The sequence below is a fragment of the Oxyura jamaicensis genome, chromosome 4, assembly GCF_011077185.1.
Source record: "Oxyura jamaicensis isolate SHBP4307 breed ruddy duck chromosome 4, BPBGC_Ojam_1.0, whole genome shotgun sequence".
NCBI classification, from domain to species: Eukaryota; Metazoa; Chordata; class Aves; order Anseriformes; family Anatidae; genus Oxyura; species Oxyura jamaicensis.
This window is the reverse complement of record NC_048896.1, coordinates 68,664,926-68,691,659: the sequence shown is the minus strand read 5'-3', so window position 1 is coordinate 68,691,659 and position 26,734 is coordinate 68,664,926. Positions and strand designations below refer to the sequence as shown.

Here is a 26,734-nt window from a genome sequence, read left to right as displayed (position 1 = left end):
ATGCCATTTAGATTGCTCCTGACACACCTCTGAATATTTGGGTTTTGGCCAGGCTTGTCTTTGTGGCAGCGCATTGCAATGTGTCATAGGGAGGTGATCTGTGCTAAGCTTCCTTCTTACACTGTTACTCAAGTATAGTCCCTACATCACAAGAAATGACTCAAGATGTCTTTTTTCTTGTTTCTCAAAAGAATTAATTGGCTGCTGATAATTCCAGTATGTTTTCATACCTCTAATATGTTTTCATTGCATTAATAAAAGGCAAAGGAGTGAAGAGTTTCCAATTTTCCATTACCTGAAGTTCATGGTTTTTCTTGTTTTCTGTCACCTTCTTCTGTAGTGAAAAAGGCAAGGAAAAAAAACACACAATTTTTAGATTGTCATGGTGATGCTTGTTAACTTGGAATATAGGATAATGTTCACTTCACTCTGATAGCATCGAGGAAATTAGTTTCCATCTTAAAATGATATAACTGTTAATCAATATTTTTTAAAAGTTCATCAGAATTTTAGAGGAAAAAATGCCTTTGTGTTTCTTCAGTATAATATTCTGAATTAACCAATTCATTAAAATTATTTGGACATCCAGTCTCTGGATATCAGTTGTAGCTAGTCTCTCTAAACTTCGTTTGAATGGCTCTCAAATAAGTTTTTTCATTTGGTTTGGAATCTTTTGCTGAGATTTCTATTTGTATTTCTGCCCAAGATAAAATTCCGAAGAATATATTAATTGTTTAATCAGATTTTCATCCTCTGTACTGAGTATTAGCTGAAGCCTATCCAGGCCATTCTGTGTGTGCTGCTAAGAGCCATCCTCAGTGCTAACAATATGCATTTTTTAATGCAGCAATTTAAAGATATTTTTAACATAAGGTATAGCTAATTAATTAATTAGAGAGGAGTTCTTGAGAACAATATTCTCAAGATTGCTGGAGCAATTTTGTCTTTTTTTTTTTTTTAATATGTATTCTATGCTGCAGGCTCATGAAGAGTATTTTAAGATGGACAGTGAATCAAAAGAGATACAGAAAATTCTTAAGCATGCAACAGTTTGTGTTCCTAGTCTTCCTCTCTCAGAATTTTTCATTGGAAGTGTTCGGTCTTTTAAATGTTAGATTTTCAAACTCCTTTATTATGTTATTTCTAGTGTTCTTAACAATGTACATACTGGAAATCTTGCATGCTGGTAAAGTTAATGGCTGCTGCAGCTTAGAAGTTTTGCTTTTGGAGTGTACCATCACTTGATTTAAATTTTTGCTGAGAAATGAGGTTTTAAACCTTCATGTTTGGGCAAGAATTTTATTTCATAATTTGTTTAATTCTCTCAGACTAATGCTGTTAAGTATTCATGTCAGTGAAATCACCAGAAATCAGTGAAATTGATTACTTTTCCTCAGCTTGCATATTCTTCCATTCAGAGAGAGGTTAAGAGGAGTAGAGGTCTCTTCTAGAAAGGGGAAATGGACCCTTCAGAAGAAGGAAGGAGGAAGGAGAAAAGGTTTAGATCTGTCAAAAATCACACATTTTCTCTTTTCAATTGGTGATTTGCAGTGTCTAGTAGAATGAAAGTGCTCTTAAATTTTTCTTAATAATAAGGACCGAAAGAGTTCAGAGAGCATGATTGTTTTATGAGTTTCTTGATTAATATTGCTCTGCCAGCTTACCACTTTGAACTGCTCTTCTGTTTGCTTCTGTCTTATCCAAGTTAATACAAAACGGAGCTCTTTGATAGAGTTGAGAAGGAAGAGACAACTTGTTTGGGACTTTATGAAAGGTTAACTGTTACTTACTTGTTTCAGTAATTACCTATTTCACTTACTGAAATGTGCATAAACGGGATTTACCTCAAACTACCAATATTTTTGTCAGGCTTCTTGCAAATTTACTTTTAAAAAATATAATGTTCTAGAAGATGGTCTGGAGTCATGTGAAATTAAATTCAAACTACTGCTGCTTTAGAAGTAAAGCTTTAAAAGTGCAGAAAACCCACAGAGTTATAACAGTTTTTGAATGTCCCTGTATTAAGGGATGCTTCCTTCCCAGATATTTACAAGAAAATAGAGTACTGAACATTTTTTTCCCTCCAAGTAGCAACTGAATGATTAATTGCAGTGTGGCATAGCATTGACTGAAAAGTCTGTAATGTTTCTTGTTGCCATAATATTTTGTCCATGTGGACATTGTATTTCCTATACTGAGCTATTAAAGGTCAGGGGCCAATTACATTTCCTTTCATCTAGTTATGGAATATAAAGTGAAACAGATATGTTCTGTGGAACATTTCTTTCCTTCTGGATACTTAACATCTTAGGGTTATGGAATTACTTCTGATCTTCAGACACAGAGTCATTCTTCGTTATTCTTGTTTCTAATTAAATAAGATTCGGAAGAGTGTTAATGTAAGAAGGCAGATTGCACAAGGCTTGCTAACAGCGTATTGGTAGGTGTCAATGTGAAATCTTAATCCGAGAACACAAAATAAGTTATTCTTCTTGATCATGTATGCTGTGATAGCTTAGTCTGATTTTAGATCTACAGATGATAAACATAAACAATTACTATAACTGATACATTATTTGTTGTCTTTTTAGGTATACCAATAACAGTACCTCCACCAGGTAAACTTGTTTAGATTTTTTTCCACATTTGGGTAAAAGAAAAAAAAAAGGGCAAATAAAAAACCCCCTCCCTTGATGTACAACTTATCAAGTTTCTTTTAGTTTTATGTAGATAAAAGTTTATAAAGTTGTGGATGTATGCTCAGCTGCTATTCTGATGCAAGGCAGAAAAGTATGAAAATGTTATTGACAAGTGGATTTATCTGCCCGTTTCTTGAAAGTCTGCTTCTTTCTTCTCTTTCAATTTGTTCTTGCTGTTACGCATAAAACAGTCATGATTTTTGTTTATAAAGTATTGGTAGTTACTTAGGAATTTTCCTATGCTTCTCAGTTCTTGTATTTGTCAAGAATGACGTGTTTAATTTAAAGTGCTGATACTCAGAACTCTGCCTTTGTTAAGCTGGAAATATCTGTTTTACCAAATAAAACTATTTAGATGTGATCTCTATGTTTAGAAGTGATAAACAATGATTTGCATTATGCTCTGAAATGTTTGCCATTGCATGCCTAACCCAGTTCTTTTATGTTCTCTTACCCCTTCCACCCCTGTTCCCCCCAATTAATTATTACAGGCTTCCCACCACCACCTGGCGGTCCTCCACCTTCCCTCATACCCACGATAGAAAGGTGATTATCTGTTTGAAATCTTACAAAGCAATATCAATATATTCTGTATTCTGTAGCTGCAGTAACTTAGATATTAGGAAGAACTCTTATACTACCCAGTGGATTTTGTCTATCTGTGGGGAGACAGTTTCTGATTTTTACAGTATTTTTCCAGAAGTGTTACTCGTCTCACATCTTTGACACTTAATGTTGTTATAAGTAGGTTCCTTGACCACTTACTAGCTTCATTGAGTTATGATACTATATCAGTGCCAAGGCTTACGAACAAAGTTAGGGTAACAGTTGTAGTCCTTAGTAGTCTGAAGAGTTACTTAGGTTAGGTGAACCTTATAATTCACCTTACAGCTACCATATCCTTTTATATAAATGTAAATAAACAATTTGGCCACACATTCACACCCTCATAAGCTACTGGAAATGTCAGAGTTCCACAGAATCCAAATTTATATTTCTGCTTTACTTGTAAATGTTCAGATTTAATAGGCTTAATAGTGTTTTGTTTTGTTTTTTTTCAATAACTGTTACATGTATGTGTATCTTAAAACCAAAACAAAAGCTAAAAAGTGGTCTGCCCAGCCCTTGAAAATTATTCATATCTTGATGTAGACCAAAGCCAGGTCATACACAAAGCTCACTTAAGAAGACGGTGCAAGCCTCTTGCCAGTCCTTTGGGTTTCACTGGAAGAAGGTGCACACATCTGTTCCTTTGAAACTGAAAGTTCTGTTAACATACACTCTACAGGATGATGATGGTAAATCTCAGAGAAAATCCTCATATGATTTAATTTAGAAAAAAACTAACAATGCATTTGATGTACATGAAAGTAAATTTATTATTTCCTAGTGACAGTTGTTGTGACAGTTAAGCAGTAGTCATTGTATTTACTTAAGTAAATATTTATATAGTTTCTGAAACTGTGTGGAAAAAAATCCACTTGATTATAGTACATAGGAACTAGATCTTACACCTTTAAATGTTGCACTGTTGCAATGGCCTTTCATTATTATTGTATTTGTTCTGCTTTTAAACTAAACTAACCCCGGACTTTTTTAATGTTGCACTGCCTTCAAGAACAAAAATAACGTTCAATTTAAATACAGCAAAGGTAATTCATTCAAGCTATGTAGGAAGTGCTAAAAGTCATCAAAGAATTGTATGTTTGAATTATGTCCTGTGCACATATCATCCATTTTAACCTTCCTGGTTTTTACCTACTTGAGTTGGCTACCTCTGAGAGAAGTCGGCGTAGAAAATATGTAGTCAATTTAAGACTTTATTTATAGAACTACACATTTGAAGTCCACCTGTTCATAGATATGCTCCATATCTACGTTTTAAGAAAGAGAGTGAGAATGGCTTCATTCACAAATGAGCACTTTCAAACAATTGGAGATTGTTCTCTATCTGCACAGAGATGAGCAACATTTGAAAAAGAAAATACAATGGAAAATACAAAGACCAGTTCATATTTAATACTTGTTTTGAAGATACTGATTTTTTTTTTTAATTTTAAGAAGAGGTGGGAGAATGCTTTGTCATTGGTATTAAAAAGTGAAGTAACATTTGTTGACAGACTGCTTTCTTGCTTTAATGCTTAAAATGGAAGACTTATATCAACTTATAAAAGATACTTTGTTTTAGTCTGTATGATGGTAAGAATTCAGTGAAATAATAATAAAAGTATATATCTATCAATGGAATTAGCTTTAATGATAAAACTGAATTTTACATGTATTTTCTTCTCTACAGTGGACATTCCTCTGGCTATGACAGTCGTTCTGTTCGTGCATTTTCGTATGGCAGTGGTGAGTACCTTTGCTGGCTTTGAAAATTTTTGATTAGCGCTCTGTCAGATTGTTTGAAATAATTCCTACGATTTCAGCTCAGAGTCTAAACAGGTCCTTCTCAGTAATTCCTTCTGAAAGCTCATTGCCTACCATTTTGACCTGATAGATAACTGTTGTGAATTTACCAGCTGCTTGTTAAGTGTCGTTTTCCTTACTTACTTGTATGCTGGGTATCTTTACATGCTGCTTTTTTATTTTGCAGAATTGAGATTTAAAAAATAATGCATCTTACTATGGACCACAAGTGAGGGAGAATTTCCTGAGAGATGGGAGGATTTAGAAGGAGAGCAAGTACTATCTTGAGATATTGTCAGAATTATAACCAGCAGTACCAGTAATTGAAAAATCTGAGTGACATACTTCTTCGAAAAAATGTCTAAGATACTATAATCTTTAGCTAGCCTGTTGAAGAGGTCAATTTTTCTTTTTTGATTAATGTTATAGAAAAAAAAATGAAGTTGAAAACATCATCTTCTGGTTTTATAGTAAGAGTGAACTGAAATAGAAAATCCCGTTCTGTAGCACTGTTATTCTATAGATACTGTTATGTAGCACATGGCTCTGCTTTGTGAGCCAAAACAGTGATTGAAATACTAAAATATAATCTTCTTTATCTAGCCCAAAAGGAAAGGTGAAGTGAGTGCGTTGCCAGTTGCTACTTGTGCTTTCAGAGCATCTGCTATCCAGCCCCATGCCTCGTGCCTTTTCTCCCTGATGGTTTTTCTGCATCCTTGCTCTTTGTTTGTATAGACTCTGACTGCTGGAAGGAGAATTTGTCGGGAAAGTTCTGTCCAGTTCCAGGATGCAGAATATTCGTCATAGATCAAATGTTGAGATAGTGTAGCTCCCAGATATTGAGAAGTCTTTAGAGGATATACCTGGATATAAATGACTTTTGTGAGTGGTTGGTCATTTCTTGAAACTGGAGCAGTTTATGGAGTAACAAATGTTACTTTGTTGGCGTGGAAGAGTTCCTCATCAGTTTCCAAGTGTTTAAATTCATGCATGGAAGTTTGTTATGTTTTTCAATAATTCCTGATGTGCGCAAACAGCTGCTTTATGCTAACTATTTTTTAGCAATTACTGAACCGTGTTTGCAGAAGTTGTAGCAAAAAGTAATGCTGAGGCAGACAACTAACATAGCCTGGTAGACTAATTTGCTGAAGTTTTAACAAGGAATCTCATGCAGTGTATCATAAGGAAAGCAGTCTTACGGTCATTGTGGTTTGTACATTTCATCTAAGATGCTGTTTTTCACTTTGGAATCTCTTTTGTTAGAATGTGCTATTCTGTCACTTACTTCCAGGGACACAAGAATATTTCTAACTTACGCTGCCCTTCAGGGTGTTGGCATGCTTATATGGTTTCAGTATCGATTACAAAAGATGAATGTCATCATGATCATGCTGATATTGAAGTTGGCAGGGTTAAAAACTGATGTTTGCTTTTGTATGCTTATGGAGATCAAGCAGCTCAAGAGAAGAAGGCTAAGAGTTAGAGGGACTTCTGGATCTGAGACGGCAACCAGTTATTTTTTGTTGTTTCCTTAACATAGCTGATAAGAGATAGTAGTCAAAGGTCCACATTAAAAGTCAGATGTGATCTAATCAAAATATTGGCATACATGTCTCACTTTCTTTTCAGTGTTAAGATTTTTTTTTTTAATTTTTCCTCTGAAGTATGATGTATCGTTGGCTCTTCCAGTGAGACAAGTTAGACGTGTTTCCTGATTGAGAGATGTGAATATAGATTGTAAAATTGGGCAGAAAAGATAATTAAGGAGTAGCATGTAATGCAGTCTTTCTTGTTCAATCTTTTTCTCAAATTCTTGCAATTAACTTAAGAATTTTCCCCCAGAGATTAGATCTATTTCCTCAAAACCTTTAAGGCAGGGTTTCTGTCAGTTCCTCTTCCTCCCTTCCCCCTCCCCCCCCATCAAATAGCATTAAAGCATTTTCTATAGGAAAAAAAGGCATGATGACATGGAAGGTATTTAGTTTCTCTACCCAGTAAAAATAAAAAAAAAAAAAAATTGCCTTGCTGTATTTATTTATTTTTTATTTATACCCATGGACAAATCTCAGGGCTGAGTTTGATTTCCATCTTTGAAGACCCATATACATGACCCTTATCACTGTGCAGTGTGATCAGTTGGTTACAAAAGCACGCCATCCGTAGTTTCTTAATGCTCATATACAGTGACTGGTAATGAGCTCCTCAGCTGATCTCAGTTGTTGCAGAAAAATAGATGTAAATAGATACAATAGGTTTTAACTCATTCAGTCATGTTTGCAAAGATGAGAATGTTCCCGCTGATGTTAGGAATTCTGACGTTATTTGAGTGTGCTTAACCACAGTTTCCCACAGGATAGTTAACACTGATCTAGTCTGAACTTACTTTCCTGCGTGTTTCCCGATTTACTGCAGTCATTTGGTCTTACAGTTCCTATCTGCACAGCACTTGCAGTGTTGTCAGCTTCTGGAACGTGTCTGAGTAAACAAGGGATCTTGGTGTACTTGAATTAACTTCCAACTACAGAACAGCAAATCAAAATAATAATACGTGATGAAACATCTGGATATTTTGGTCATGAGCTTTTACTTGCTTTGCTTAGCAGACGAGCTTCATTCCTTCTCACATCTCTTTCTTCATATCCCTTCTGATAAGGTCATAAAAGTTGAGAAAAGAAACAGAAGTTTTTAAAAGTCCCAAGTCATCTGATGTATCAGTGACATCTCCAAATCGAAACCTGAAATAACCCACACGTGTAAGGAGTCGTATTGTGTGAGAGGTTAATCAAAGAGAAATATGGCTTTATGGTGCCACTTATTTTATTGAGTAATTAGTTTCATAGAACTCAGAAGTTTAATTTTAATTGAGAAAAAATATCGTTGAGAGAAGAATAAAGTCTTACAGATATATAATAAAGTCTTGCAGATACATGCTGTATGCTTCTGATGGGAAGGTTCTTACAAGAAGCAGTACATTCCCCTTGAGCTTACAAGTTCACAGTAGATACCTCTACCATCATTATGGGCCTTTGGCAGGAGGTAAGAAGAAAAACAGCCCAAGTCAACAGTTAATTCATAATGCAGACTATAACTGCCTTCTCTGCCACATTCTTGATCTAGTATTCACCTTCCTAAAAACAACCTTTGTTTCTTGTTAAGCCTCTGCCTCTATAAAACTTCTGGTGGGGGTGTATGGATAAGTATCTGGCACCCCTACTGTAGCAAAAGCTCTCATATCTACTCTACAAAGCAAGTTGTCTGTCTCAAACTGTGTCTGTCATACAGAGCTCTGGATCTTCAGAGGCTCAGTGGCAGATAGCTGCTGTTGCAAGTATACTCTCAGTGAAGATCTTTCCCGCACAGTCTCTGTCTCACGACTGAATCCTTAGCCCATTTGATTTTCTTCCCTATTTTACGAGTGCTCTCACTGTGTCAGAACTTAAGTAAATTGAGGGCTCAGTGGTGCAGTAGGGTACAGATGATCATTTTATGTCAGAAATGCCAGGATGTTTATTTCCTACTTGATTCCACTGAATCTCCAACCTGTTATCTTTTTTTACCAGTCAGTGTGTTTGATGGCTTTTTCAGAATTGTGACGGAAGATGAGTATAGCAAAACGCATTGCAAAAACACCAGCCTTGATTAAGGCTCTAACCTTTCCTCTGCCTATTAAAATTTCCAATCTTATGCTTTGGTGTCTTTGCCCTGGACTGTAAGCTCAGTAAGTATGTGGCATAGTAAAATAATAATCTTAACCTGTAGCTGCAAGAGTATGTTTTTGTCTTTGTGCTCTTCTGCTGCATCAAATGCAGTTTCTTCAATTTGGTTTTAAATCTTTTCATGATTCCGTGCTACCTTTACTGTCAGATCTTTGAATTTCATTGATCTGTCTATATATGCACTGTGTTTGTTTGGCTGATAAAGCCAAATGGTAATGGCTGTTTACTTTTTCCTGAAGCTTTTTTTATTTGTGCTCTAGATGTTCTTTATATATTGTGAACATGCAACAAATTTAGTATTACAGAAACAGTTCCAGAGACAGTGTTTTTTGTGTTAATACTTTGTCTTATGTGACACCATGCAGCTTTAAATTTTTAAGCCATCTGCAAAACTATTGACTGTCTGTGTCTCTTTGTGATTTAAAAATAAAATCAGAATTAAACTTCAGAATTAGAGTAGAATAGTTGAGTTGGAAGGGACCTACAAACACCATCCAGTCCAGCTTCCTGGCCAGTCCAGCTGCCTCAGGGCTAACCAAAAGTTAAAGCTTATCACTGAGGGCATTATCTAAGCATCTCTTGAACACTGACAGGCATGGGGCATCAACACCTTGCTAGAAAGCTTGTTCCAGTGTTTGACCACCCTCATGGTAAAGAAACATTTCCTTCAGGCTGTTGCTGATGGCCCAGTGCTCCGGTCTGTCCAGCTCCATCTGCAAGGCCTCTCGTCCCTCCAGGGAGTCAACAGCACCTCCCGGTTTAGTATCAGCAGCGTGCTTGCTGAGGATGCATTCCACTCCTGCATCCACATCATTGATAAAAATGTTGAACAGAGCATTGAAAAGATTTTTTTCTTTTAGTGAAAATGATTAGAAGAATTAAAAGTGACAAGTAACTTAATTCTAAGTAGTAAACACTGAACACCAACTTATGTTGTAAAATATACTTTCCTGAAATCCTTGTGTGTTGTGAATAATTAATTACTGGTGGAAATCTAGATATAAAATGAATTTTTCTAGATATGAAGTGTATTTTCATAGTATCAAATCTCAGGTTATTGGGCTGGAAGTGGCATGCTTCTGTCTGATGAGAATTCCTGCAGATGGGAGGGAGTAACCCAAATTGATTGTGGAAGTTTATACTACACTTAATAAAAAAGTAGTTGTTTTGTGGTGTATATTTAAAGTTAAATAGAAATTCATACTTTAGGCCAGGGTATTCTGTCAGCCAGTGTATTCAAGCCTCGTAGAGCATACGTATGTTGTTGACATAGTGGCAAGTCAAGGAAATTAGCAGTCTTTAAAGTCCAGCTGTTTTTTTGCTATTTCTGGCTGCTTTCCTTAGAAGAATTCCAGTTTTGGCAATATAATGAACAACATAACTGTTGTGTTAGGGTATTTTTTTTCTGTTAACTCCTCATTTTCTCTGTAGCCCTGAAGTGAAACAGTGTCAAGCATTTTGTTAGAAGCAAAACCTCATAAAAATGCTTTTTTAAAGGAATTATAATGCTTTTCTGTGCAAATGTATTCTAACAATGAACTGTTTTTTTCCTGCTCTGCTGCCTGCTCAAAAGGTCTTTTGTATTCCTGCTGTGGACACTTGGCAATCCGCTGCTGTAAGCTTCTGCCAAAGCTTGCTGCGGCAGGCATACCCCAGCCGTGGTAGGCAAGGCAGCCTGAGTGGAGCTGTTTGGATAACCCATCGGTTTTATAGCTCGGGAGTAATTAAATACAGCATCAGTAATGCAGATGGCATTGTTCAGCGGATGATTACATTAATTGTATTATTAACATCTCTTCACAGCACTGAGCCAAGTGAATATTGTTCTCATATTATAGATAATGAAGTGGAACTCAGGCTATTTGTTGAAGGCTACGTTATCATTCGGCAGGGAAGCAGATAAGCGGAAAGTGGGAATCTGTGACCTCTGTACTCTAAGCCCACTAGAGAGTGCTGTTTCCAGTTAAATACTACAGCCCTTATTTTTCGGTAATAGGATGTATCCTTGAGGCTTCTGGAGGGGAAGAGCAAGACAGAACAATTGGGGCATTAAGATGAGGAGCTGTTTAGTACAGCTGAGTTGGCAGGAAGCGGTGGAGAAGCACGTCCCTTCTCCCAGTGCTGGTTACAAGAAGGGTTGTGAGACACCGTTGTGTTGTGACTTCCGTCTTCACTTCTTCAGTCCTCACTTCTTCAGTGTATCATCTTTTAATAATATATGTCGTTTTCTGAAACTGTTAGGTTTTAGTAGTAATAGTGACCGTGCTGAGTATTCCTTAGAAGTGGTTATCTTAGGAAGCATAAGTAGGAAAGTTATTTCTTCTCCCCAGAATGAATTTATGGAAGGGACCTCTAAAGTTACTGTTACGTGTGCTGTGCAATATGAATTAGTGAGCCAGAACATTATCAGTAACAAAAACGTTATACTTGAAATCCAGTGATCTGAAAGGACAAAACATATAAGCACAGTAACGTCTAAATAGAAACTTGGAAGTGTCATTCTCCTAGTTTTTCTGGACCAGACTTTCAGAGCCACTGAATTTCAAAAAGCTTTTTTTCTGTTTTGTTGTAGTTGTTGTTGTTCCCCCAAAACAAAGCCATTTGATGACATGAAGTCAGATTCTGTCAGCGAACTTTAGGAAAAAAGTAAATACATGTGTGTATATATATATCTTGTGCAGAGGGATTTAGACATGTGTTGTGATGTGTAACCCAGTTCTTTGCATCTCCATAATGAGTATTTAAATGAGTGCCAGAGGCCTTTATTCGCATCATGGAAAAAATGCAGGGTTTGTGCAAAATGAACTTTCATGTGAAAGAGGAAGCTTGGAAAATGTCGTTGAAGGAGGCTAGCAAACGTCTGTGTTCACGCATGAAGTAGTATTGCAATTTTCTTACGGTATCTGATTTTGTTCTTTCTAATACCAGCGTCTTTTTCTTTAGTCACCTTTCCGCACCTTGCAGGTTCTGCTCCTTCATGGTCTAGTCTTATGGATAGCAGCAAGCAGTGGGATTACTATGCACGGCGTGAGAAGGATAGGGAACGGGAGAGAGAACGATCTCGAGATCGGGAGCGGGACCGGGACCGGGACCGAGACAGAGACCGAGAACGGACCAGAGACAGAGAAAGGGACCGAGATCACAGTCCGACTCCAAGTGTGTTCAACAGGTTAGTGCAACATCTTAAGCATGCTGTAACTCTGCTCCTATCCCTATGTCCAGTTATATGGTATATTTCAGCCTTAAAGGTTAGTGTCCAGCTGTATGTTCCGAGGAAATAGAGGGTGTGGCCTCTTTCCCTTCCTTCTTTACAATTGAAAACTGTAATTAATTTTCTAAACATAAAACGCAAGTGTCAAAACTACAGTGGACGTCCAAACTGGTTATAGTGTTCTACAGATTCAAGGTGGGATTTAAATGCTGTGTATGAGTGACATAGTCAGCTCTCTTTGACCTCAGTTCTGTAAAAATCCGTACAAGTAATTAACAAACCTTAGTTGCCATTTAAGTGCCAAGAGCAGTGTGGTACAGCATTGTACCTTAATTCATGGGTTTAGCTGCTACGGGGGGTAGTTTAGTCGTTAGCACTAGCTGGATAATAATCTCTCCTACCATTTTAAAAATTTACTTGAAGGTTAAGAACCTTTTTTTGTTTGTTTTCATGCAGATAATTATTCTTTTCAGGCTTTCAATCCTAATTGCTTAAAAAAGAAAAAATCTGCAATTGTTCTGTGGCTCACATGCACACGTACAAAGCGTTTATTGTTGAACTTGCTAAGACTCCACAGATGCACATTGCCTTGTTGGATATAGACTTATCTATACTTACTTCGCTTGCTGTTTGGGGGTGTACGTCTAGACTGCTTTTCTCAGTGTTTTTCGTTAAGTTTAAATTTTGTGGGGAATATCCGTTAGCTGTTGGGCTGATTGTTTTTGCTAATGGGGAACGAGAACACCCAGAGTCAACATGACTTCAGCAGAGAGATGAGATTTTTATGCATGATGGTTGTTAACTAAAGACCCAAACTGGGTGCAAGAAAGCTGCTTGTCCAGGCAGGCACACGCCGAGATTACTGCGGTAATGTTCTCTGCTGCGTGCGTGTGCTGTGTTACAGGGTCAGTTTTTGGGAACTCACGACCAATCTAAACATCTGTTCCTCAGACAGCTTGATTGAAGGCCAGAAAGGAGCCTGGTCATTCAAGGGTGCTTGAAATGAACCTTAATAGCTTCCAGGCCTAGAGAAATCTCTGTGCTGCTGCCAGAGTTATCTGCAAAGGAGGGGGAAGAGCAGGCCTCAACTTTTTTATGCGACTAAATTATCCACCATCTGTAGCAAAGCTGTTGCCACATGGCCGTGTAAGAAAATGGGAGGCCCTTAACTCACATAAGTTGGGTTGGAAATCACAGGGAAGGTGGGAGAGGTTTAAGAAAGACAGAACATGCAGACATACTGCTTTTTGTTGTTGTTGCTGTTTTTTTAAAAAAAGGTTTATTTTCAATTTTGTGCCCTCAAGCTGCAAGGAAGGAAGAGAATGTGAACTATTCTAGAGACAGCACAGATGTGTTGCTTTTATTTAAATTCCCTTTGTTTAAACTTAAGCAATACTGTTGTGAGATTGGGAGTAAGCATTGTCTTTAGCGTTTTATTGCTTGGAAGTTATTGCTTTATATGTTTTTAGCAGTTCTTTTCAAGATTTTTTTTAAAAAAGTGAAATTTTTAAAATTGAAAAAAAAAAAAAGATTTTGGTTATACTAACAGGGTAAAAATAATGTGGTTTAAAAATGAACCTTCAGTTTTCTGTTTTCTTCCACCTTTGCCCTGCTGTCCTCAGATGAAATGTGCATTTTCACAATGTATCTCATTCTCCGTTCCCTTGAGAAAAGGCTGTGTTTTCTGACAGCGATCCCTTCTGCAAAGAGTAACTTTTTGTTTCTGATAGTTTCTCATCAGTTAGTTACTACTGAAAATGAAAAGTTCAGCATTTGATTGATGGCTTGCTGTTTGTGGTGGTTCTTTAGTAATTTAAAAATATATTTCTGAGGTCTCGAAAACCAATAACCCGGTGCAGCAGAGCAGACTAGGGGCTGTTTGGCTAGAAAAAAGCTTTATAGGAAAGGACTTGGTGTCCAGGTGGACCACAAATTGAGCAGGACTCAGCGCTCCGTGTGCAATAAACATCAAAATGCTGCAATAGTTACGAGGTCTGAGAAATCTAAGAAATGACAGTGACGTCTGTGCCAATATCACAAAAGTAATAGGTCCATGATGCCAAAAGTAGAAGAACTTTTTATCTGGGGGGAGGTGACAGAGCCCTGGCACAGGCAGCCCAGAGAGGCTGCAGTGTCCTCCTTGGAGATCTTCAGAAGCCGCCTGGACGTGGTGCTGGGCAGCCAGCTCTGGGTGGCCCTGCTGGAGCAGGGGTGGGACCAGGTGGCCTCCAGAGGGCCCTGCCAGCCTCAGCGTGCTGTGATCTGTCACAAGTGTACTTTGGAAGATCAGCTTACTCTCAGATGTGTGGTTGTAAGTGCAGTTAGTATTTTATACTAATGTAGTCATTAATCAGTGCAGTCACGTTACTTAGTCATAAGTCATAACTTTGAGTTCATTAACAATAGCTGTAGTTTCCTGATTTTATGTGAATATTTTTAGTGCCTCTTAGAAAAACAGGAGTTTCTGAGTTTTGTTTGATGCTTCTCTACGCTGTTCTAAACTCCTGATTTTTAATTCTTGAAATTTGCTTCATGATACAATCATACAGAATTTCATAGAAAGACCAGAGCTGTTGCTTCAGACATTTCCCCCTCTTCTCTGAGTTTTTATGCATTGCTATAAAGATAACTGATGTCATGTTCTTACCGGGGAGATGGCCACTAGGTCCTAATTATGGTAGATAAAATCATTTTGGTTTAAACCCTCACTGCTGCGTGGCATGAGAAATCTCTAGAGGGGAGCTGTTCACCTTGCAGGATCTGTCTGACTTGTTCTACAGAAATTTAAAGGTTCTGCTGCTGTCAAGGACTCATGAAGAGACTTCATTTTGTGGTAAATGTTGGCAAAGAAACATGAAGAAAAGCATGGAACACTTGGCTTTTGTCAGCTTAATAGTATCTAAATTGTTGCTGTAATTGCTACCTCAGAAAGCCTGGTTATGTTGTACCGTTCTTTAGGACTTGGTAAGGATATTCCAAACCACTGTTACTGCAACTATTTATATATTACATGAAGTCTTAGTTAATTTTTATTGAAGTCTGGTTGTTAAATTATATTTGGGTACTATGTCTGGGTAGGGTTTTCTTGGTAGAGAAAAGATCAAGTGTGTCTTTTCATGCTGTGCTAATGCAGAGCGTGAGCGACGTTAGCTAACAACAGTTACTACTCTTTCTTATTTTTAAAATTTCACTAAACTCTGAGAACTGACCTTTTTATCAAGACAAAATATGAAAACAGACTGAAGTAAAGGCTTGAAATTCTTGCATAGCCCACTAGTATGTAATTTTCTTACTAGCGTTGTGGCAGGGCAGCACTTAAAGTGATCCCAGAGACAAGTGGAAGACAGCACTGTAGAGAAATTAATGTAAAAAGCCACCCAAAACACAGCATATTTTACTGTCCATTTCTTTGTACCTAGCGTTTCCTCTCTTGAAGCAGACATGAGGAAATAGATCAGTGGTACCAAAAATAGAATTCAGTTTACTGAACTGGCTTGTAGTAGTCAAAAGGTCGGCTTTGAGCATTACACACACTAACCTGAAAACATTACTGAAGTTTACATAGGATTGTGCTTTATTCAGATACAGGTTTAAGCTAACTTCTTGATAACCCCAGTATAAATTTAATGGGACACTGTTGCATTCTTCTTGCCTTCCATTTTTATCAAACAATCCCTTTTCCAAATGATATTATATACCAGACTTCTATGGTTAAGGTAAAGAGCTTCAGCATACCTTTAACATATGTTGCAGGTTCTGTTTAGAAACCCAGAAGCAACTGTAAGATGCTTGTCATTCATTTCAAGAGCATGTGAGAATTTATTATTAAATATATATGTATTTGTATATATACTGTTTATTGTTACTGTCCTGAAAAGATCATCTTCTTTTAATCAGTGATGAAGAACGATACAGATACAGAGACTACGCAGAAAGAGGCTATGACCGCCATAGAACAAGCAGAGAGAAAGACGACCGACACAGGGAGAGGAGACACAGAGAGAAAGAAGAGACTAGACACAAGTCATCTCGAAGGTTTGATTTATTAATAGGATACGAAAAACTTTTACCAGCTTAAAAAAATAATTTTTTAGAAGAACCCCAAACAAACTGGAGTTTCGTGGAAAGGCTGTAAACACTTAGATGTACTACTTGGAACAAGTCTGCCATATAAAATGTGGACAGACAAAAAGCAGTGTTGGCCTTGGGTAATTGCATACTGATTGATGTATGTGACAGTCTTAGCTAGTGAGCAGAAGTGGATTTGGGGAAAGAAGGGTAAAGTGGTGGATCAGAAAGAGGCAGAGTGAAGCTGACGTTCAGCAGCGTTAACACAAGAATTTAATGATTCTTACGAAGTAAAATAACCCTTACGTTCTCTCTGCAGAAATTGTTCAACTTAATTCTTTTTCAGTTAGAAATAAGGGTTAATTCAGGGTAGGGGGATCAGTAAGCATGTTAAATCCCAAGGATGCCAGTAGTGACGTGACATTATTAGTAATACTGCTATTAGAACATGGGTTACAAACGTGGAAAATTGCTCAAAAATCCCAGTAAAAAATGGGGGACGTGTGGAGGTATGTACCATTACATGAAAAATTCAGTTTGATTCTGACATCCAACTCCTATATGGGGCAGAACAGAAGCAGGTGCCTGTTTTCAAATATGAATGCAAAGGCAGGTTTTCAGTACTGTGTAATTCTATGGGGCCTGAAGTTTCATGCAACTGCTTGAGGTATATTTTCCCTCTTTTTATTTAGTAACAGCAGACGTCGCCATGACAGTGAAGAAGGGGACAGCCACAGAAGGCACAAACATAAAAAATCCAAAAGAAGCAAAGAAGGAAAAGAAGCCAGCAGTGAGCCTGCTCCTGAACAGGAAAACACTGAAGCTGCCCCTGTGGAATAGGCTTGTGTGATTTTTGCCTATTTGCATATATATTAGTGCCGGAAATAGATTACTATAAATCTTATTTTTCTGGGTATTAAAATAATTTGCTCTTAATCTTGTTCTGTTAGTATGAAATCGAAGGTTACTTGGTTGGTTTTTTGAAAATAAAAGAATAAATTTTTCATGTTAAAATTCGTGGACTGACTTTGTCTTTTAAGAAACGTCGAGAAAATATCTTGCATCTAGAGGCTTATGCTCTTTCAACATATGTAGGGATTAAACTCTTTGTATTAAATTGTCTCCTTTTTCCATAAGCCAGTGGAAAGGTCGTTCTTTTGTTGGCTTTAGAAGCAGTGTGCATTCACTTTACTATACACCAACATCTGGAACAGTGTGAGTTTAACATAGCTTTTGGAGGTCATCCTTTGAAAAGGTCATCCTTTATACTGCAGGGACAGGCAGAAATTGCAGACTCTTCAAGAACCTCATACTAAAGTGTAATGAAGAAATTAGGGGAAGGGGGAAAGGTGCTGACTGTTCTTAGTCCAATAGAACACTGAGTGTGGTGATCATACGCTTGGTAATTACGTCTGGTTTGTGTGGGTGCATAAGGAAGACTTAAGCTGGATAATCATCCCTGCTGCTTTTCAGTGGCTTAAGAGAAAGTTCATTTTAGTCTTTGTTCTGGGGGACAGCTGTTACTAACACGATAAAGGTGAACGAACATAGCCTCCTCACATTGCTAGCTTTTGAGAAAAAAAAAAAAAGAAGACTTTGAAACAAGGGTAATTTGCAGAGAAAGGCAAAGAACTATTTTAAGAAAAAAAGTAACAAGTCCATCATCGCTTTCAGATTTCCTCTTTCTAGCAGTGTTGTGAGATTGGCATGGCAGTCCTGCAGAAATTACACTGCCTCATCAGGGTGCTTGATGATATTAGTAGGGTGCAGTGTACTTACTTTAAAATGATAATTCTATATGAATTTATATTCTATATAAAAATCCTTGATTTAATAGTATTAGTCAGAAGCTAACAGGGAGACCAGTTTGTTTGGTTTTGGATGAAAATAATGTCTGTACAAATACACAGTTACAGTTATTTTTAATAATTTTAGAAATGTAGTTCACAGTTTTACAGACTAACAAACAGTACTTGAAAGTCTTGAAAATACCAGCTTCATGCTGACCATGAGACGGTACACATAATCAAAGTGCTATTCGTGTGTTGGATAAAAATCTTCACCTGATTTTTGCAATTGGAAGAACTGCAAGGATTTTTTCCATAAATTATTCAAGGATTTCTTTAATAAATCAAAATAAAGTGGCTGAGCAGGAGTTGCTGCTCCCTAAATTCCATGATTATTATAATGCATTAAATATATATATATATATATATAAAACAAAACAAAACACAAAAAAGCTTGAGAACATGGGGAAGGAAAGAAGTCTGTCGCTTAAATCACTCTGAAGTGATTCTCTGATGTCTCCTTGCTTTGCCTAAACTTTTCTTGACATGCAGGTTGAAATTTCTCAAACCTTTTTGTTATAAAACACACATTTGACCCCCCCCAAAGAGCAAACATGGCTGACATCTGTTTTTTTTTTTTTTTTTTCCTTTCTTTGTTAAATTTCTTCTCGTATTCTCCATGAAGACTCATTTTATAAAAAAGTGCCAGGCCAGGAAGCAATTGTGAGAGTAATTTTTCCTTTCAGTTCTTTGAGCATCCTTGCCAAGCAGGCATGCATCATTCCTGATGTGTTTCTGCCGTTGACAGCAAGGAGGATATCACCGCATCTGAAAAAACAAAGGGAAACATGAGAAAATTCAGCAAGGTGAGTTCTTATCTTAAACACTAGCAAATGACAAAACGTGCCCTTAACTTGTGGGGAAGGGGTAGAGATTCACTATGTGGTGAGCATCACTATTCCTTCTCAGCTCACCACAAATAAGGGAATAGAACAGGTGAAGTTAGTTTAGTGTTCACACTTTTCCCTCCTTTTCTTCTTTTCTTTGTACCTATAATTAATTAGATATATTTCAAGGAAAATAGGATATAATTCTTTCAGATGTGAACGAACTACTGTGTTCTAAACGAAGTATTTTTAAGACATCTTTATTGATAAGTTTCCTATATCAGTCTGCGTTTTACTGTCTTATATTGGTGTTTGCAGGGAAGTGGGGAAGTGTTTTTTTTGTTTTGTTTTGTTTTGTTTTGTTTTAAGCTGGGAACATGGGGAAGATTCCCTGTGCGCTGACATTCTTTTCACTGCCCCAGAAATAGTTCAAACTGACATATCTTTTCACTTACTCTAGTGACTGCTAGACAACAAAAAATATTCTACAATGAAAGTAAATCTGTTGAAGTTCAGGGCACTTGTGTCCTGTTTACAGAGCTTAATTCTGCACTGCATTGATCTCGCTATAAATTAAAGCACTAAGATGAAGCATGCTTGTCTTCCTAATTATCTGTGATTCTTTTTTCTCCACTTTGTGTTTTAAGATTTATTTTTTGTTTAAAAATAATCTAGATGAAAGATTTAATTGAATGCTGCTACTTATCAGATAGTTATCGTTACCTAATTCTTCCATCGTTATATGCTGGTGTTCCCCCAACTATGGATTTGATAAAGAATGGTTTGTTCCCCGTGTGTTCTTCATAGCCTCCTACGATGCTGAAGCCAAGACTTCCGGATGTGTTTCTTCGTAATATGATTTCTTTGCAGCTGTACAAATACCTGAAAGAAAGAAACCGGTCTAATTAAATGTCTTATGGCTAACTTTGGCTTCGGATGAATCATTAATGATGCATCTGCTTCTTCATATGCTCGTAGAGTGTTTGGGAGATATAAAATGACACCAAAGCTCCACAATAGTAAACACCTAGAGTTTCCTTCTTTTTTGTAATGCTGCTTTCCACAGCCAGTTAAGCTAGAAGTAAAATTACTTGCTAATCTTGGTTTTAAAATATTTACATAAAAGTGACAAAGAAAAACACTTTAACTGAGACTGCATTTAGTATTTGTAAGCTGTAGTTCCAGAAACTATATTTCATTTGCCTCAGACAATCCAGTGACTTGTTTTATCTTCTGGATAAGAGCCTTTTATGTGTTGTGTTTAATCGTGTCCAAAGTAGCCAGGCATCTAGAACTGTGGTGCATGTCAAATCTAAAAAAAATGAAGGCCATTGCACTGCACCAGAATTACAGAGATCACCCAAGCAAGAGTACCACTGGAAGAAGGACTCCTGAGCTTTTTTAGTCAAGTAACATGGTAAACTGCAGCGTGGAAGATGAGAGAAGCCCATACATTTCAGTGCGTGCTTTGGAGTACTGAGTCTACTGTTGAGATGATAATTTGTCCTCACTCCAACAATAAGGGTATTTTATGGTAAGTAAGGTGAAATCTGCCTCTCCTGCCTTTTGTCTTTTAAATTTACAATACTGTAAATTATGTTAATTCAAAGCTTATCTGAAACAACAAATATGGGAAAGTGAGAGTAGTATCGTAATTAGACTCCCACACTTTGCATATGGCTCTGAGCACTTTGAACATCTGTTTGTTTTTTTCCCAACCAATCAGAAAAAAAATAAATAATTTCATTAGTTACAGAGCAACAGAATTTTCTGTCCTTAATACTTAACCCACTCATTGTTATCAGTTTACCCAGGAATGACTGAAAAGCCTGAAAGCCCTTTCACTGTTCCAAATCTGAAGTGGCGGCCTGGCCTTCAGCAAGCAACTGCTCTGAGCTCCATTCAGAAACTCTTCAGGTTTCCGAGAAACAGCTGACCCTTCTTCTGGAGAAGGATTAATAACCTTATCTTAAAGACCAATGTGGCTAGCATTTTTACATTTTGTCAAATACTGCTTTTGCTCTGTTTCAGAGCAGAACTTTATAGTAATACTCGATTAGTCCCTCGGGACCTACAAATATTCACCTGCTGCCAGGATGGTAGGTATATAATATTTGCACAAGCACTCACTGGCTGCTAATGTAAGAAACAGGTGACGTTTGGTTCTTTCCTCAGCAGCCAGGAATTATTACTTTACCATCTGTGAACTTTTTAAACGTGCAAAATCACTTAAGACCTCTGTGTTTGATGGTACTTACCAAGGTCATGACCAAGCAATGCCAGGATTCAGCCGGTAGTGCTATTACCTAGTGTTGGTTTTGCAGGGCAGGAGGCTCTGCTGCCCCGCATTGTAAGAGGACATCATTACCAAAATTGAAAAGTGATAAACTAAATTCTGATGCCATAGGAAGCAAATAGTTGAGCAGGTAAAGACATGAGAAGAAAACACAGCGAAGACGAGGCTTACATGCATCCTGTACAACATTCTGTAACTTCATTGCCTACATGGTCTCCATCAGTCTGGAAGGCATAAATGCATGCTTTCTATCAGAGAGTATGCTAGATTGAACTAAAATAGACATGGCTTACTAGCGTTATCATTGTTCTATGGTGTACCTAATTACCAAGCCCAAAAGTACTTCTCTCTTAATGTGACGGTTGAGTTTCAGTTGCCCATTGCCCTTGCCTGTAAGCTGAATCAGAAGAAACTGATGTTCTGATGTTACAGAACATAAAACTTTAATTTCTTTTAGGATGAATGGGGTACATCTAGCTCCAGTATCTTGATTAACCTTGGAATTAATTGCCAGTACAACACTGAGTGTTCCTCTGATCATCTGGTGATGTTCCTACTTCGCAGCTCTGCAGGGACCTGCCGAAGCCAGACCAGGAAATTACTCCCACTCACCTGAAATCAGACCTGAAACCACCTTATCAACATAGCTGTCATCAGCACAGCTGTTTTGTTCTGGTGATGGACCCCCATGTCCTGACCCTGACCCCCTGTGCCACCAAAGGGGATGGCTGTAGCCTGCATTGAAGGCAAGGACAGCAGAGACCAGGAAGCAGGAGGGAAGGTCATCTTTGGATCCTAATACCTAAATTGGTAATTAAATATTTTAAATTTAACTCCCCAAGTCTGTTTTGCCCACAGCAGTAATTGGTGAGTGATTTTCCTGGCTTTATTTTGACCCACGAGTTCTTCCTCTCATTCTTCCTTAATAGTCAGGTCCCATCCATCACCTTGGGCGTAGCTGGAGACTGACATGAGCTCATACATGAGCTACTCATTAATGCTGTTGGAAATGTGGCAGGGATGCTGGGAGCCAGGCATGTGCAATGCCAAGCTACGTACCGGGCTGTTCCTGCTTGCTCCAGTAGTCTGTATGCAAGCAGGGATGCCTGCTCTGCCCGAGCAAAGAGCAGCCAGAAGAGAGGTATTTCATTTGGCTCCTTACAGCTGTGTAGTAATCAAGACAAGCTCAAAAGTGCCACAGAGAGAAAATGAAACAGTACTTGCGTCATCCAAAGATGCTTAGTGTGCTTGAGCAGATTATTTTTCTGTGGTAATGAACCTCCCCAGCCTGTGTGTTTTGACCCAGATAACTGCCATAACCCACTACACTGCGAGTGGTCCAAAGCAAACCGTCTTCTGTCTTGGAACAAAGCAGCTTGCGGCCTTCTGCCACTATCTCTGAGTATTCCAGCAGTCAGAAAGGCGAGGACGAGCAGTAATTTATGTGTGAACTTGTCACAGATTCAAGACTTGAGGATAAGCAGTGTCTAGACACAGGGTCCTATCTGAAGGAATACTACAACCAAGCAGCAGTTACTGTTGCACATAAGTTTGAAATCGCCTATTTACAAGTAGTTAAATGCACGGTTCCTTCCTTCCCTTCGTGAAGGGTAAGTAGCCTCACACTCTGGGAGTCAAAGCCAACATGACTTCAGCAATAACGGGCTTCAAACCCGTGACACTTTCCCCACCTGCCCTGTTACAGTATCTGGCAGAGGACCGGGGAGATGTGTGAGAATTAGTCCTGTCAGAGCTGGGACGGGGTTAATTTGGGGGAGTTTCCCTCCTAGTCCACGTTTTAGATCCAGTTCTACGCCTGATCTGCAGAACGACTCCGGCCTACCCCTGTCTTTCTCATCTCACTTTGCAGATGAACAAAAGCACTCGTGTGAAGTACTTATGTTTGTAAATGTTATGACAGGATGATCTATAAAGTATTTTTAAGTGCTAGCTGGGGGAAGGAAACATGAGGAGAGAAAAAGGAGAGCAGGAAAACAAGCTAGAGTAGGAGAAACATCACAGGGCTGGGGAAATGCTTTTCACCAGCTGCTACACATTATTTTCTTTGTGCATGCTTAACAACATTTCCCTCCAACAATAAACGAGACCTGTCTGCCTCAACAACAAACAATTAAATTAGCTACCCTGAAATAAGGCTCCAGGCTGGAATGCTTAAGTTTCTGCATCACTGTTTCCTACCGCCTCCCAGCCCGCAGCCCCCCTGCGCCTGTGCAGTCCAAGTTTTGACAGATGTCAGATGCACATGTGCGTCTATTTTATAACCACCCTGCAATGGATTGTACTACAGAAAGAACAGAGGAGTTGTTTATGTACCATCAAACCATAGAAAACTAACCAAGGCCAACTGTAAGATCACCAAAATTCAAGTGAGTTCCACAAACGTGAAATTGTGCAAGACAGCATTTCCAAGGCTGTGAGCTTTGGTGCTAGTAGTCAGATAACCTGTCTAGGTGATTCTGCTGCTACTGACTTTAGTCAGAAATACAATTCCCTAAAACTGCGTGCCTCTTGTCTACGTCCATCTCTGTAATACATGTGCAACCCCAGGGAAACAGGCTACTAGTACAGAACTAGGCATTTACAGTGTGCCAGCCTCCAAGTAAGGAAGCTACCTTTCTTTAATCCCATAGAAAACAGGTTAACATCAATAGCAGCCACTTCATCAGTTGTGAAGGGAGGTCTGTAGGTATCCTCTAGTGTTTAGTTTATCTCAGACAGCACATTTTATAGGACCATGGTTCATGGGATTTTCATCAAAACTCTATTTTTTTGAACATGGAAGAAATCTTGCCTTTTCTATTTGTTCAGTTTTTCTTATGTAGGCATGCCCCATCCATCTTCACAAGCACCTTACGTGACCCTATGTTGTGATAGCCTTTCCTACAGCCTAGCTGTATTGATTGTTCTTAAACTCAGGCACCTCGGAGCAGTCCCTCTGGAATTTGGGATGGTTTTACTGTCATCATTGTGGTTTTAATTAAGATAGGTGAATCATCAGCCTCCTTGCCCCATAGTTGCACACAAGGCAACCTTAACTGAAGCAACCTTAACCTTTACCAAGACAGACCTGTCTGAAATGTATGTGGACAGAGAATCACTTTCTGTAGCAGCCTGGAAAAAAAAAACTGTGAGACTTCTGGAAATACCTTGAGATCTATTGGGCCATGATCCTTGCCAAAAGCAAACTGAAGGACTGATAGGGAAAGGTTAAACGCTCAGACTGGGGGGAAATGAGTTAATATGACACACGTTCTAGTGGGGGAACTTGCTGAAGGACTTCCAGATGTCTGGTGTGGGCCCTGGAGGATCAGTACAAGAGTATGATGGTAAGAGCAGTCAAGCTGGGGAAGAATGAAGGCTCCAATTGTACCTAATGAGCAAATCCAAATCTGATCCTCCTGCCCTGTGTCAGCCAACCAGCTACTACTAAGCATGAAGCACACCTTTGTCACTGTCACGTCTCATCAGTTTTGGTCCCTGTCTCAGTCTGGCGGTCGGATCCATTTGCTGGCCTGGCATATTAATCCCCTGCTTGGGTCTGGAAGAGAAGGGCCGCACTGTGCCTGGTGTCGCAGCTGGGGATACTATTACAATCAGCTTCCTGTTCTCAGACTTGCTGACATTGGGGCTAATTTTCCTTCAGACTGAATGGGTGGGATTGGCTTCACACATGCAGGCATGGAAGAGGGGATATGGTGAGCTTAGATACTGATTTTAAATGGGGAAAAAAAAAGTCTCCCTTTTCCTCTCACACTTCAAAGCTGTACTGAGGGATGAGAAAACTGGGTGTCAATCTGCAGCATTGTGGAGCCCTGTTGTACATCTCAGCACCCCACTGAGGAAATACGTCCTTTGGGTACTCTGGGTAGGAGATGAAGGTCAGGCAGCTCAGGCTGTCTACACAGCAGAGCAAAGTTGTGGTAACATGAGGTATAGGCAGGGTGCCATTGCTTGTGCCCATCTAGCAAAGGATGGTGACTGAAGGCAAGACTTGGCACTGCAGAATTCAGCATCCACGAGGCCTAATCTGCTTGCTTCCTCTCTGCTGGGAACGTTACCCCTACCTTCATGTTGTCACACCCAGGAGTGCAAAAGCAGCAAGCAGGAATGGGGATCTCACTAGGCCTGCCTTTCTGAAGTGACACTAGTTGGGAGGTCACAATTACCTGGGGTTGCAGGCTATAGGCCATCAGCTTACTGCTTTTTCACAGAAATAAAAATGTAGGCGTCTCCGTTGGAGGAGGAACCTCTCATCTATGGTGGTCAGACACACCGCCGTCCTGCTCCTGCAGCACTTGAGCACCTGTGACTGTTGTTAACTCCAGACCAGGCCCCAAAACACATCTGTGCAAGACATGTTTAGCCATCACAGCTCACCTTGCTGCAAGGTGAAGAAGTTCAAAATGGCTCAGGCCAGAAGGATGAAGAACATCTATCCTGTGCGAGTGCAGAGATCAAGGACACGTCCTGAATCTGTGCCTGTAAGCAAAAGCCCGACTACTTTGCAGACTGTTTTCTTCATGGAAGAAAAAGAGTCTTTCTGAGACAATACTGGCTTTAGGAATATGGGTGGAAGTAGCTAGTAGGCTGAATTCTTCTTTCCTTGAGCTTGGGGAAGGCAGTTCCCCACCAGAGTGATGGTAGCTTTGTGTACCCACAGACTCACAGCACATCCTCAGTTAACACTTCACAAAATGTCGCTGAAGCTGCAGGTATCTGCTGCATGCACCAAGCGGGAGAGAACTTCACCACATGTGATGTGGCTTTCATTATCCCTACTGAAACAACAACACAGCTGCTTCCTGGATGTGACAAATGTACTCCTTTCGGTCGGGGGTGGGGTGAAGAGAGGTGATTTGGAGATACTGGCCAACTGCACACACTCTGTAACTTCTGGGTAAAGTCGAACAATTGAGCAGCATTTGGCGAAGAGGAATTAAGGGGTGTGCAGCTAGGGAGCAGCAGGGGCAGCTCTGCCTTCTGCAGGGTGGTCAAGCCAAGGGCCCGGTTTAACAAGATCCTGTATCCATATAAGCTTTTCCTTTCACTCCCTATGTGCCAGATAAGTTTTCAGGACTGGAACAATTCATGGTACTTCCCTCCCTTGCAAGAGGATCTGCGTGTCTATTTTTCCATGTACACATACCCACTTACAAAAGGGAGGTACTTAGAGGAAAGACTGTGACAGAGCCTGGATTTAATTAAGATGTCAGTGCAATGAATCAAGCCAAAAGGGAGAAGGCCTGCCAGAAAATATAAATCTTTCCTCCCACTCCCCTTCAGGGGGAGGATAGGGCTGCTGGACTCACCGGGGCAGCCCCAGCCACATCACCCAGGAAGGCGACCACTCGCTGCTCTCGGCGGCCTCGAGGGGCGGATGGCGGCTGCTCTCCTCCTGGCCATCACACGCCCTCATCTCCAGGGCTTTGAGCACCACTGAGGAGCTGGTGTTTTTCAGCAGGGCGACAGCATCCATCCGGCTGACCCCCGTCAGGTCAATCCCATTCACATTCAGGAGGATGTCACCTGTGATGAAATGGGTGATTAAAAACACTCTGGAGATGTTTCTAACATATGTCCCCAGCAATAACAAGCAAAATCCAGAGCCATGAGCTTGCTGCCTGATGAGACTATTGATGG

General features: G+C 39.2%; 2 protein-coding genes across 14 annotated transcripts in view; one reads left to right on the top strand and one right to left on the bottom strand.

Annotated features, from left to right (window-relative positions):
• The window catches only part of FIP1L1 (factor interacting with PAPOLA and CPSF1), a 43,625-nt gene extending 26,507 nt beyond the window's left edge, over window positions 1–17,118 (top strand). For 6 of the 7 annotated variants that reach the window (XM_035323762.1, XM_035323764.1, XM_035323757.1 and 3 more), the window contains 6 exons: window positions 2,592–2,618; window positions 3,191–3,245; window positions 4,996–5,051; window positions 11,768–11,993; window positions 15,933–16,070; window positions 16,796–17,118. In XM_035323762.1, the coding sequence (XP_035179653.1) occupies window positions 2,592–2,618; window positions 3,191–3,245; window positions 4,996–5,051; window positions 11,768–11,993; window positions 15,933–16,070; window positions 16,796–16,943 (650 nt within the window). In that variant the 3' untranslated portion in view covers window positions 16,944–17,118. The remainder of the gene's footprint in view (window positions 1–2,591; window positions 2,619–3,190; window positions 3,246–4,995; window positions 5,052–11,767; window positions 11,994–15,932; window positions 16,071–16,795) is intronic. The other variant, XM_035323758.1, reaches the window with a different exon arrangement.
• Window positions 17,119–18,008: 890 nt separating this feature from the next.
• The window catches only part of LNX1 (ligand of numb-protein X 1), a 77,346-nt gene continuing 68,620 nt past the window's right edge, over window positions 18,009–26,734 (bottom strand). For all 7 annotated transcript variants that reach the window (XM_035323748.1, XM_035323750.1, XM_035323749.1 and 4 more), the window contains 3 exons: window positions 26,404–26,620; window positions 19,501–19,659; window positions 18,009–18,718 (listed from right to left, as the gene is read on the bottom strand). In XM_035323748.1, the coding sequence (XP_035179639.1) occupies window positions 18,583–18,718; window positions 19,501–19,659; window positions 26,404–26,620 (512 nt within the window). In that variant the 3' untranslated portion in view covers window positions 18,009–18,582. The remainder of the gene's footprint in view (window positions 18,719–19,500; window positions 19,660–26,403; window positions 26,621–26,734) is intronic.